This window comes from Octopus sinensis, linkage group LG5 (assembly GCF_006345805.1).
Source record: "Octopus sinensis linkage group LG5, ASM634580v1, whole genome shotgun sequence".
NCBI classification, from domain to species: domain Eukaryota; kingdom Metazoa; phylum Mollusca; class Cephalopoda; order Octopoda; family Octopodidae; genus Octopus; species Octopus sinensis.
Genome location: NC_043001.1, coordinates 92406179 through 92420248, shown reverse-complemented (window position 1 = coordinate 92420248; position 14070 = coordinate 92406179). Strand labels below are relative to the sequence as shown.

Below are 14070 nucleotides of genomic sequence, written 5' to 3'. Positions count from 1 at the left end.
ACGCTGGTCAGCAGACCGATACTTGAGTGTCGCATAAAGTGGCTTCTAGCAATGAAAGCCTGAACTACAACGGTATTGTTCCACAAAGAATGCTTCCGGTTACTTTTGGGTACCCCATCTTATCTTTATATTATAAAAAGACATTAACTAGAATGGAGAATAACACTCTTTTAACACGAGATTACACCACAGAAAAGGCCATCATGCGTTTCAGCTTTGTAAGTATCTTTAAGTATAATAAACGAATGATACAATGCACAAGTCGTTTCAAACTGAATTGACTCTGATATCAGGTATGTCTAAAAATTTATGTTAACATAACTTTTTCGAGGCGATATACATACTTGAAAATCAAATAAGAACTGAAATTTTAGGATCAATACAAGGAAGTAATTAAATACAAGGAGAGGGATGGTAGAAAGATAGCAAGCTGAGATGAAATATATCTTAAGGAAAGTCAGTTTGGTATTTAAACTTTAGATGATCTCAGTTAACATTGAGAAAATAAACAAATAAAAACAAAATAGGTGAATAAGAGAAGGGGGATGGCAGATTTTTTAGGTATCAGACAATAAATTCATTTCTAATCTAGGCAAAAGGACCGAAATTTTTGGAGAGTTGGGACCAGTCGATTAGATCGACCCCAGTACGTAACTGATGCAGCACGGAATTTTGTTAGTGAACAGGTCACGGTCTCAAAGCGACGAAAATATTTTGGCAAATTAAATTTAAGTGTTGAAGTGAATCTAACGGTTTTTGTGTGTTTCTTAAATGGCGTATAAACACCTTCCACGCTGCACTTCTTAATACTGTCATACTCATAATTATTACCAGATTTGTAATTCTATTTTTACAGAAACTAATGGTGTTCTTGTTATAATTAGTATAATTATTATGGTAATTGTTATTTTGTAACAGTTCTGTTGGGTACTCTATTCCATTTTCCTTGATATTTCTCTTGATGCCTTCTAATACTGTTCCCAAGGAGCCAACAATAATTGGCACTTTTTTACCTTCTTCACTTTCCATAGCAGGGCTATTTCGTACTCAAGAGGGTGGCATTTATTTATTTTTTCGCCTTCTTTTTTGCTGTTCGTGGGTCAAAGGGATATGCGACATCAACTATATAGCACATGTGGTACATTTTGTCCACTACCACCAGGTCCGGTCTGTTATGCTCTAGCACCTATTCTGTTTGGAATAGGAAATCCCAGAGAGTTTTGTTTGTCTCCGACTCCGCCAATCTCTGCGGTTTGTGCTCATACCACGTCTTGCTTCTCTCTAGCTCCCACTCTTCACAATTTTCAATGTAGCACTTTCACTACTTGGTCGTGTCGTCACAACTTGTAGTGGTTTGGGGCAAATCTAGGGCATTCGTTTGTGATATGTGCAATGGTTTCATCCACTCTATTGCAGATATGGCCGAGTTTTCATCCACTCTATTGTCTAAAGAAATCAGGGGAGACAATATTAGGACTTCTAGGCCTTATAGTAATGATATAAGTATAGTGATAATTGTGAAACTATAGTAGTGAACAAGTAAATAATAAGATAGGGATTATAGTAGTAATAGTGTAATTATAATAGTAAACAACACGGCGAGCTGGCAGAAACGTTAGCATGCCGGGAGATATGCGTAGCCGTATTTTGTCTGCCGTTACGTTCTGAGTTCAAATTCCGTCGAGTTCGACTTTGCCTTTCATCTTTTCGGGGTCGATAAATAAAGTACCAGTTACGCACTGGGGCCGATGTAATCGACTTAATCACTTTGTCTGTCCTTATTTGTCCCCTCTATGTTTAGCCCCTTGAGGGCAATAAAGAAATATATAATAGTAAACAAGTAAACAATTACCCAGATTGATAATTACCCGGAATGATAAACAAGTAGCATTGTGAAATCGTCGAGTCATCAGCGACTAAACCGGCAACTCCACTAAGTTTGCTTGATGACAAGGGTGGATTTTCGAGACCCACGAGATAAAATACAAAACCCGACAAAGGGCAGAGGAACTCAAAAGAATCAATGGCCATTCCGAAAACAGGTTGACAGAACTCGTGAGCCTTGATTGGCAGTCTGTCTAGGAGTAGAAACATTCTGATTTAAAACTGGGGTAGATTGGACTCCGTATTCAAAGTGGTGACAACCTGTCCAACGGCTTCATGCCTGGGATGAAGGCGAATGAACCGCGAATAGGGACTTAACTCTGGAGCAATATTTGGATGAAGATACGGGACCAAATTACGCTCACCTGTCTCCTATTGAGAATCACGATCATGATCCCCAACACACAGAAATGCAAAGGGAACAGATCCAACTTTGCAGTCTTGGTTGACAATCTTATTAGAGATGGTGTCTCGATAAAAATACCGGTTGTTGGCTAACCTTAAAACACATACCTCAATAGGTATGTATAATAAAGATGTATAAAATAAATATATCAAATAATGGTGTTAATGAGGCTGGAACCAAAGGTGAAAGCCTTTCGTCCGGCAGGTGCTCTGTGGTTGAGTTGCACAGGCCTAGTCGTCATCAAAGACTGCTTGTACACAAAGTCAGAGGCAGAGAAGAAGATGAGATAAGAAGACAAACCGAACGATAATTGGATGCTGGATCAAGAGTGAACCCAGCAGAAGGGGATTCCGACAACGAATGAAAACAAAATGGAATGGGATAGGACGCTTCGAGACAAGTGAGCAACGGTTAGCCGACCAGGCAAGAGCAATAAGAGCAAAAGGGTGGTTAACAGACATAGAAATAGGAGAGATAAAAAGGAAAGTAAAAGATAGAAATAATACTTCATCAGATATCGTTCCCATTGAGAACAGAAAAATGAAAGGCGGTAGTGAAGACAGAGCAAATTGTAAATGTAAATGCACTCTCAGCAAATGAACCTGAAGTAATAGGAAGTGTTATATCAAAAGAATACGATGATGATCAACAAGAAACAGTGAGGATGCTGTGCCGATGTATTAGAGATAACCAGGATCAAGCACCCACCTCTGAAATCTGAGGTACATTGATCAATACAAGCTCAAAGTTGAAACCGAAAAGATAGATTCAGCCCTTGGGCTATTCCAGACGAGAAATATAACTGAAACTAACAAGATTATTTGGGCTGCAGCTATGGTTGCTACAGACAGAGTTGGGTACAAAAGAAGAACAAACAGAACGTAGAGAACCATACTGGCGCAGACGAATTTGTGAGAAACAAAGATAAAAATACTTTAAGGACAAGTTGATAGATGGAGAAGATGGGAATTGCAGAACGAAAACAGAAGAATAATGCTGGAAAGAACACATAGAATAAGAAATAAAGATTAAATGTTAAACATTTCAGTAGGTTTTCGTATATGATTTTCTATTTGCCAATAATGAATCTATAAGGAAAAATAGTCAAAGGTATTGGTCTGCAAGGTGTTCATTTTGGCAGTTTTTTCACTTTCATCAGAGTTTGTCCTGCAGTGTATCTAGTTGCCTGAGTTTACAGTAACGCTTTAGATTATTATATAGGAATGTCAATGCCAGGGAAGATAGCATTATTTGAAACGTTATTATGTTATATGAGTAAAAGAGGATGTATTGGGAAATTATACATATTAAATGTACTGGCGGTGCCCCAGCATGGCCACAGCTCATTAGCTGAAACTGGAAAATCAAAAATCAAAAAATCAGACTTACACTCAGGTGTTGTTACTTTAAATACTTTTCTTTTCTTTAAGTAACTGTCACAAAACATTTCCATTTTAGATACCCGATGGGAAATCATGAGGACTAAAGTTGAACTCTTCGGGTCACATGTTATATTGATTGCAAAAAATTTTAACTGATTTCTAGAATTTGATCCGGAACAGTTGGCTGTAAAGTTGTCTCCTTTCCACTGAGAAAGTGAGTCTCCCTCGTCTAAAGGGCATACGAATGTTGCTGTTCTATCTCCTTGAATATATGTAGTACCAACTACATTACTAGTAGTTAATTTTCTTGTGTCTGTAATTAAAAGAAATTCATGTAAACGGAGGACAGCTTGTTCTGGAACTTGAAAGCAAATAATGTCAATCACTCCTTTTCCCGGTTTCTCTTTAATTTATGACACAGGTGATAGTAGACGTAACTTATAATCTACAGAGGTGTTCGAAATTCTGAGGTGCAAATTAGGTCTAATTAATCTACATAATGAGCTAATAATCAGATTAAGGTATCAGACCAACAGAAATTTATTAAAATATAGTTTACCCAATACAACTTTCTATCTCTTTTCTATATATCTACATACAGTGTTGTTTTTCGGGATAGTCATTTTATTTACTTATTTATTTGACAAATAAACACACGCACTATATATTTTTCCTTCACTCGTTTATTACTGTTCTTATCTTATTATTTTAACTCATGTCCATTGTCCAGAAATCTTACGTTACACACCTGTGACCTCTTCAGTGATACTTTTCGTTTGCGTGTGTTTTCTTGCTCCGCTTACTACTTTCTGTTCCTCTACGATGTGTATTGTTATCTGCACACGCGCTTGTGCACGCTTGTGTGTGCATGTGTGTGTATGTGGGTGTGGGTGTATCTGAGTGTATATGCTTGTGTATGTGTCATAATTTTTAGCAGTAGTGTGACCTTCCCTCAGCCTCAGCCTCTCATCCCATTGTGCTGCTGCTGTCCTAAGACACCCCGCCCCCAAAGCAATAGCACAGTTCCTGTATTCCTCTGTGTATGTGTTTTCGCCCACGGTGTTGCTATCGTGGCTTTTGTTGTTATTGCGATCATTGGCACCGCCGCTGCTCCTGACCATGTTAGTTGTGTTGTTGACATCGTTATGGCCGTCCATGAAGTTTCATATATGTGTATTTGTATATGTGTATGGGTCCGCTTCGTATGTGTCCATGTCCTTTATATAATTTTACTTATTTATTTTATCTATCTCTGACTTACATTTATCACAGGTATGTGGCAGATGTATTTATATATTTATATATTTACTTATACATTTATTTACTAATTTTTTTATACATATATCTCTGTTTCTTATAAGTATCACAAGTAAGTGTATATATGTGTATTGTGTGTGTATTACCCTATTTACGGTTTTTTCCTCTTTCCCTCTCTCTTCACATCCCTACTGTTTTTAGCCATGTGGTGTGGTGGTGGGTGTTACTGTTCCATTCATGTTTTCTATTGAGGCTCAGTCTGTCTACTGATATGTGCGTAACCTCTGTAATCCGTCTAAGTGTCGTGTCAGTTCCATGTGTCGATAGTACTTTAACCGCTATGCTATTATTCTGCTTGAGCATGTTGGTAGAGCACCGACGAGCTTTTCCCTTCTTTGAGCTCTCGCCAATGTTCAACTATATGCTCTCCTATGCTGCGTGCAGTCTCTCCTTTGTAGGTAATTGTCATGTTTCTGCACCGCCCCTCGGTATACTGTAGGCTATACACTACATTCCTAACCTTACAGTTAGCCTGTGAGTTCATCCTACATACAGCATAATTTTACTTCGTATAGGGGGACTTATCAAAGCTATAGGTATTAAAGATCGGGGATTTTAAAGGGGCAGAGCCTCTCTACTACTTTAATTCGTAGATTAGCTTAATATTTTTCTTAAAAGGATTGCTAGTTCGCCGCATAAACGAACATGACGCTCTGGTATTTTTTGTTATCATACCAAATGTTGGCATTATTCATCTTATTACTGGTCCTTTCCGTGTTGTTCCAGGATTTACTCCTGCACAGCGGGGGGATCCCCTTAACATCACTCTGTATGATGGCTTTGTACTTAGTCTTGGCTCCTTTGTACACCCTAATCCTGTTCCTTTGGTTGTAGCCACAGGACTGCATGCGGTGGATGAAGTGTTGTATGTCTTTCCACTTCCATAGCGTCGCACATGCAAGACACTTTCCTCATCACTCTCACCAAGTCAGCTCCCACAATGTTGAACTTGACGTTTCCGTAATCACTGTGTTCTTGTGAACAAGGTACTTAAAGGCCATGGTATAATGAGGCTGAAGGATCTGGAACTTACCGTTCTTCGTTTCTAATGAGAGTTCAGTGTCTAAAACGAGTAATGTATAGTTAGGGTGCTTACTACAGTAGTCTATCGTTATTTCTATACTCCGGTGGATGGAGTTAGCTATTTGCTGGATGCTCGCCATAGTGTTAGCTTCTAGATCATCAACATTGTCTTGTAGGGGTGCTCTGGCTACTATGTTGATATCATCCACGTAGCGGGAGTAGATGGCTAGGTTTATAGAGTTCTCTGCTAATTTCTCTTTATGTCTCTTATCCCACCATACCATAAATAGGTTAGCCACATCTCCAGCAATACTGACACCGATGGCCGCACCTTCCACTTGGGCTTATATCTTGTTATTGAACTTAAATATATGGCTCTTGAGTGTAGTCTTGGTCATCGCACACACCGCATGTGCGAGCGGCCTTCTTTTTAATCTGATCATTATTTTCGGGGATCCGTATAGTTCTGGTCCACCCGTTCCATATCTTTAGGGGTGTTCTTGGCAATAGAAGTTTCAGTGGGGATGGGTCTACTGCTTATCGATCTAGTGGGAGAGAAACAACTAAGTTCATGTTTATCTAAATTAACATTGCCGCGTGTTGGTCTCAGGAGGAGGCCTAGTTCTTCAGTGTCAACAGCACGAAACTCCACATCACTCTCGCTGATCACCTCCACACTTTTCTCCGCAGCAAAATCAACATCAATGGATGGGTATTAGGACACTGCGTCCATACTGCTTATTATACATCCCGTCAGGTCGTGGGCATGGTTGCACTCATTGATTCTGGAGGAGGTCCTCCGTGCTGTCACACACACCTGGAGACATATTTATCAGAGGGCGTATGATCAGTAAAATGAAGTAAGAGATCCGGTAGCTGTTGCCAACAACTACCGGGTCTCCTGCGTCGTCTTAATGAAAGTGAGGTTGGGGAGGGAGGTGCTGCCCTAGAGTTAATTCATCAAGAGGTGGGTGAAAGTTTTAAAAATGGCAAGAGTGGATGGTAACACTCTCAGTCACTCTCAGTGTAGTCCTGTGAGTCGGAAGAAAGATGGAGTGGTTCTTGTCCTTGGTAATCTGGGTGATTTTGGATGGTGGGGCTCCTTGATTATCCCAAGAGGTTCTCTTGAACCAGGAGATCCCATCACAATCCTTATTTCCTATTTTTCGAGTCCATACTTGTTACAATACCTTCCTCGGCTGTCATGACGTCTCTTATATTCTTTCTGAGCTAGTGGCGTATATTGACTGGTAATATGGCATACGGTTTCACCATTTTGTACACAAATTTTGCACTTATCACTTTCAGATGTGTTGTATATTCTGTATTTGATGTAATTGGTTCTTAATGCTTGTTCTTATGCAGCACAGATTAGAGCCTCCGTTTCCGGTTATAAATCACTTTTAGTCATCCATAGCCAGCTTTTTTTCTCTGTCTGTCTGTCTGTCTTATCTTCAATATCCCTATGAAATTGTTCATACATTCTTTTCTTTATCCACCTATTTTCAGTTTCATTCATTTTGAAGTGTTTGTACAGTGCTTTATCTTTGCAATCTTCCATCCTATACAAACCTGACCTTCTTACTCCCAATGATAGCGGTTCTGTGGTATTTTTTACACACCATGATATGTTGTTTTCTTCTGCTCTAATGCTGTGTTCGCATCCAATAAGTCCTCTTCCTCCTCTTTTTCTTGGTACATACAGTCTGTTTGTGTCACTTTTTGGGTGGAGTATCCCATATTGAGTCAGTAACTTCCTTGTCTCTCTGTCTAAGCTGCTTAGTTCGTTTGCTGTCCACGCGATTACCCCTGCTCCATATCTAAAGAGTGAAGCCGGCCAGATGTTGATAGCTTCAATTTTATTCCGTCCGTTTAATTTCAACTTTAGGATCAGTCTCAGTCTGCGCAAGTACTTCACCTTAAGTTTTTCTATCATATCTTTCTCCATCAATTTCTACATTTCCAATATCCCCAAGTACTTATAGCCCGTCTCTTCTATTCGCTTCATAACTCCCACTCCCCGCGTCGTTATCGCTAGCCCATCCATACATTTAATTTTGCCTCTTTCAGTCCGAATTCCATTCTGATATCAGCACTAATAGTATACACCGTATCAACGAGGGAACTAACTTGGGATCCCTTTTTACCACAAAGTTTGAAGTCGTTCACGAATAACGAGTAGCTGACTTTTTGTTGGCGGCTCTTGAATACATACCCAGCCTTTGCTTTCCTCAGAATCAGTGTTAGTGATATCAAGCACAGTACAAAGATCAGTGGAAACAGGTAGTTTGGATGCTGCCTCTCTAGATTTCTATTGTCCCTAAACTTCTTCCATATGCTGTCAGTTCCATCCTCCACTTCGCCATACTTTTTCCAAGCAACCGCTCAATGTTCGATGCAATACCAAATAGGTTCATACATTCCACAATCCAAGAATGTGGGATCCAATCGTATACTTTAGGATAATCTATCTATGACAAAGCTAAGTTTGTTTTCCTACTCTTGCAGTCTCCGAGTACAGCTTTCTCTACCAGCATTTACGCTTCTATTCTTATTCTATCATACTCTCTGTGCATTCTCCCCCACATCTAACTTGGTTCCTTAGGTATCAGAAAGTATTTCTTACTTCTAATGAGCCACCAAATCATTTAAGAGAATCCATTTCCCGAGTCACGTTTTTATGGATCCTGTGCATCTTTCACATTTTCTCTGATAACGTTCCTGTTAATCCACTGCATCTCTTGTGTGTCCATAGCTTTCACTTGGTACACCGTATGAGTTGCTGCTTACACCGTTCCTATCTGATGCGGATTGGGTCCTATCAGTTTTCTTACCTGCTAGGACCTTAATCTTTGCTAAGTTAACTTTGTGACCTGTAGATTCCAGGTTTTACTTCCACGCTTGGAATTTCTCGTCGAGCTCTGACATGGAATCCGGTATGAGGGCAAGATAATCGGCATATAATAGTTACCAGGAGTTGCCGTCATACATCCCTCTGTTATGGCTGGGAGACAATGATGAAAAAAAAGGGGACTAAGGACTGTACCTTGATGAGCCCCATACCTGTACGCCAAATTCTTCACTGTTTCTTGGTTAACTCTTACTTTACTGGCAGCGTCTCTGTACATGATCTGTACAGCTTTCACAAGCCACTCGTCTATATTTAGCCTCCTCAGAGCCCATCATATTTCACAGCAGGGAGCTCTATCAAAGACTTTCTCTAGATCAACGAATGCCAGGTACGAGATGGTATCAAAAACTTCCTGCATTAGTTCTGTAGTGTGCCAACAGTTGGCAGCACAGTGCACAGTGAGAGCTAGCAGTAATCTTCATGATGCAGTGTTCCGAGTGACATAGCAGTGTTTACTTCACAAGTAGTAAACTCACGTGTTGCTATAATTTGCGATTTTTGTCATGGACAGGAAGTTGTAACAAAGATTCAACGTGAAATTTAGCGATAAAAATGGAAAATCTGCTACAGAGACATTGAGTATGCTTCGGCAAGCTTACGGTGGCGAAGTAATGGATTGCACGCAATGTTTGGAGTGGCACAGGCGCATGACAAAGCTGCTGCTTAATCAAGAGCATTCTCATTCATTTGTTTTCGATATCTTTGGTATTTTGCATCGAGAATTCGTCTCCCAGAGCCTGACCGTCAATCGAGAGTCCTACTGCGACGTTTGAAGCGTTTGAAAGAGGAAATTCTGCGAAAGCGACCGGATTTGTGCAGCGCGAATAACTGGATTTTTCACGATGACAACGCAACTTGTGATCGAGCCCTTTTCACTTATGAGTTTCTCGCTAAAGACCACACGCTATCGCTTCTGTACACGCCCTATTCGCCAGATTTAGCACACACAGACTTCCATCACTATCTCATGGTGAAAATGCAGCTCAAAGGTGGTTGTTTTAACACCGTTGTCGAGACCCAGAGCGAATCGCGCAAGGTCTTCGACTCATGGAAAATGACTTCCAGGCTGGATTTGAAATGACAGGAACACAATGTGATTATTTCGAAAAAGATAATGGTAAAACTTAGGTAAATAATTTATTTCTTTACTAAACATAACTAATCCGGGACCTTTTTGATAACACTTCGTATAATGATATATTCTTAACTAAGTACTTTTCTTGAAGTTGCGTCAGTAGTGTTTCTTCTCCAGACGAAGCCGAACTGCATTTCGTCTAGCCTAATTCTGGTGCTAGTTAATTGGGCTGTAACTCTCCCCGTAATTTTCATCACTTGGTTCAGGAGCTTGATGCCTCTATAATTGCTTTTATCTAAAGCGTCACCCTTATCCTTGTAGCAGCTAACAGTTATGCTGCTACGCTAGACACTGGTAATACATCTTCCTGAAGGACCTGATTAATTATGCAGGTAACCAACCGATATCCTACCTTACCGGATAGTTTGAGCATCTGAACTGTGATTCCAGATGGACCATGGGCTTTCAGGATTTTCATGGTTTTAATCGCCTTATCTACCATACTTTCAGGTCCAGATGAGGGAGGCTCCATTTATCCCATCATTCTCTACAATCAACAGTCTCGCATAGTGACTTTTCCGTGCCTCTTTCTTATCCACATCAATAAAGTGCAAGCATACCGTTATTCATCCACACACACACTTCTCTATTACCATATCTCGATTCTCATTGACGCACCCAAATCTCTGATGTCCACGCTGTAGGGCATTGAAAAACCTTTTGTTTTCTACTTCTACCTTAGCTGAATAAACCTTACGTCTAGCACATCTTTTAACCTTCTGATATGAGTCTATGCTACACCCCCCACTTTTTTCCAATTTTTTTCTCGACCCTCTTCTCTTTTATGGCCCTAACAACGTCACTGTTCCACCACCACGTCACCCTTGATCTGGTAGAGACTTCACTTCAACCACAAATTTGGTCTGTTGCCCTTAATAGATTGTCTCGTGGAACATTTCAGTTTTCCTCTACGTTATATATCTTTATGTCGCCCTCCTTATCATCATATGCCTCATTGAGGACATCTCTAAATATCTGCCCGTTTAAAGGATTTTTGAGACTTCACAGCCTCCTTTTTCATATTGGCTTGTGTCGCAGGATCTTTCTGGCCCTAAGCCTGAAGTCACTAACCACTAGCTTATGTTGAGTTGTTCTTGTACATAAATCTATCCTTGTATTAGGTGAGGATGTAGTCATCATCGCGGATGTGACCCCCAGATTGATAAGTAATCAGATGGTTGGCATATTTTCTGGAGCTGCTGTTGCAGACCAGTAAGCCATGAGCATCGTAAAACTCCAGCAGCTTTGTCTCTTCCTCGTTTCTAGAGCCAAAGCTGTAACCGTCATGCACACCCCGAAATACATCAGCGTGTTTTCCAACATGTCCATTGAAGTTTCCTGTCATGATGAGAATGCCATCGTCTTTCGTCGTCGAGTAGTACTTAGAAGGGATTCGTAGAATCGAGGCCGGCGTGCAGAGCATATGCAGAGATAAATGACACAGTTACCTCAGACAAGGCTATTCTTAGATTAATAATCCTATCACATACCCTGACTACCTTAATCATTTTATCCATCCATTTCTCTGCTAGTAGAATACCTACACTACTTAGGCGTTCATTGTTGCCAAGCCAGAAAACCTTGAATCTTCACCCTTTCCCCATAAGCAGTCTAGTTGAGGCTACCCTCCATCGTGTCTCTTAGACACACCATTCATCTACATTCTCCGCTCAAGCATCTCAGATATCTCTCCAGACATATCTTTCATACTACCAACATTGACCGTGCCAGCTCTGGGCTTGTAGAATTGGGAAGAAACATTGGAGGAATGTTTTCAGCTTCTGGAAAGAAAAATATACTTGGAGCTGTATGCCTAGAGACCTTTGAGCATAGTTAGAGAAATAATGTTACAATTCCAGTTTCAATTTCCTTCAGACCGATGTTTGAATGTATGTATATATATATATATATATATATGTATGGACGTATGTATGCATGCATGCATGTATGCATGTATGCATATATAGGAAAGAAAGAGAACAGTGAAAGATAATGAGAGATGATCAAAAATTCGGCTATTGTAAATAACTTTAACAAGTACATACCGACTGTTCGAATGTTGTATTCACTTCCATGAAAGTTAGTCATGCATATAATACTGAAGTTGCCATCTTTGAGAAGGATAGGAACAAACGTTAAAATAGACCTCTTTTGCACGGGTTCGCAAGTAAATTGTGCACGGCCTGCAAAACGAGAGCTGTTGCCACCAATTTCTGTACAATCACGATATTTCATTAAGACATCTCCATTTTCATAATACCAGGTGACATCAGGACTGGAACCAATATTACAATTCAATCTGAATTCTTTCTGCATTCTAGGCTTTGTTCCACCAACTGGTTTTAGGTTACCTGCATCATCTGCGAATACGCAATGAATATACAATATGAATTCAAGTAATCCGTAGAACACATATAAAACCTCCTTAAAAACATATATAGTTCGACACAAAGCAAAACGATAAGGAGTCTATAAAGTCATATATGACAGAAATAGTTTGATGAAATTCCATTTAACAATAAGAAAATTCAAAGATCACGACATATTGCTTCATAACTCAAAAACATGTAAATCTATTATATAAAATCCGTTCTGTCTGTTTGTGTGTGTGTCTTCTAGGATCTCGGACATCCTCCATCCGATTGCGCTCAAATTTGATATGTAGATACTGGCGGTATCAGGGCGTATATAAGTCTTGAAAAAAATTACAAAAATCGATGAGAATGCCATCGATAAAGCCGTAGGAACGTGCATTTGTACGCGCAAGTACACCAGCTGTTGCGATCGATACTACGCGTACGCGAGAAGAATGCACGTGTTTAAATGTTTGACAACTCAGCACCGTCCATTGGACGTGGGGGGTGGCGTTTTGCACGTAATATATATTAGCATATTCAATAATAAATCAGCAAGCTGGCAGAAACGGTAGTACGCCGGGCGAAATGCTTAGTGGTATTTGGTCTGCCGTTACGTTCTGAGTTCAAATTCCGCCGAGGTCGACTTTGCCTTTCATCCTTTCGGGGTCGATAAATTAAGTACCAGTTACGCACTGGAGTCGATGTAATCGACTTAATCCGTTTTTCTGTCCTTGTTTGTCCTCTCTGTGTTTAGCCCCCCCTTGTGGTTAGTAAAGAAATAGGTATTTGGTCTGTCTTTACGTTCTGAGTTCAAACTCCACCTACGTCGACTTTGGCTTTCATCCTTTCGGGATCGATGAATTTAGTACCAGTTACGTACTGGGGTCGATTTCATCGACTGACCCCCATCCCCCAAAATGTCAAGCCTTGTGTCTAGAGTAAAACAGAAAAAAAACGGCGAGTTAGCAGAATCTGCCGTTTTCGACTTCCCTTTCATCCTTCAGGGTCGATAAAATAAGTACCAATTGAATACTGGAGTCGGTGTAATCGACTCATTTCCCCTCCCACAAGCTGCCCTGGTGGCAAAAATTTGAAATAATTATTATATTCAATAATAAATATATTACTTACATATCTGCATTAATGCAAACCCCCCAAAATCATTATTATCGAGATATTTGAATTAACTTACTCTTTTACGTGTTTCAGTCATGTGACTGTGGCCATGCTGGAGTACCACCTTTAGTCGAGCGAATCGACCCCAGGACTTATTCTTTGTAAACCTTAGTACTTATTCTATCGGTCTTTTTTGCCAAACCGCTAAGTTACGGGGACGCAAACACACCACCATCGGTTGTCAAGCGATGTTGGTGGGGAGGGGGCAAACATGCGTACACACACACACACACACCACACACACACACACACATATATATATATATATATATATATATATATATATATAATATATATATATATATATATATACATATGTACATATATACGACAGGCTTCTTTCAGTTTCCATCTACCAAATCCACTCACAAGGCTTTGGATGCCTGAGGCTATAGTAGAAGACACTTGCTCAAGGTGTCATGCAGTGGGACTGAACCCGAAAACATGTGCTTCGTAAGCAAGCTACTTACCACACAATT

At 40.1% G+C, this 14070-nt stretch overlaps 1 protein-coding gene across 1 annotated transcript in view; it reads right to left on the bottom strand.

Annotated features, from left to right (window-relative positions):
* The window catches only part of LOC118763565, a 32646-nt gene extending 19090 nt beyond the window's left edge, over positions 1-13556 (bottom strand). Inside the window, exons 1-3 of the mRNA XM_036503141.1 lie at positions 13547-13556; positions 12108-12418; positions 3680-3989 (exon numbers count right to left, since the gene is read on the bottom strand). Of these exons, the coding sequence (XP_036359034.1) occupies positions 3680-3989; positions 12108-12418; positions 13547-13556 (631 nt within the window). The remainder of the gene's footprint in view (positions 1-3679; positions 3990-12107; positions 12419-13546) is intronic.
* Positions 13557-14070: the final 514 nt, after the last annotated feature.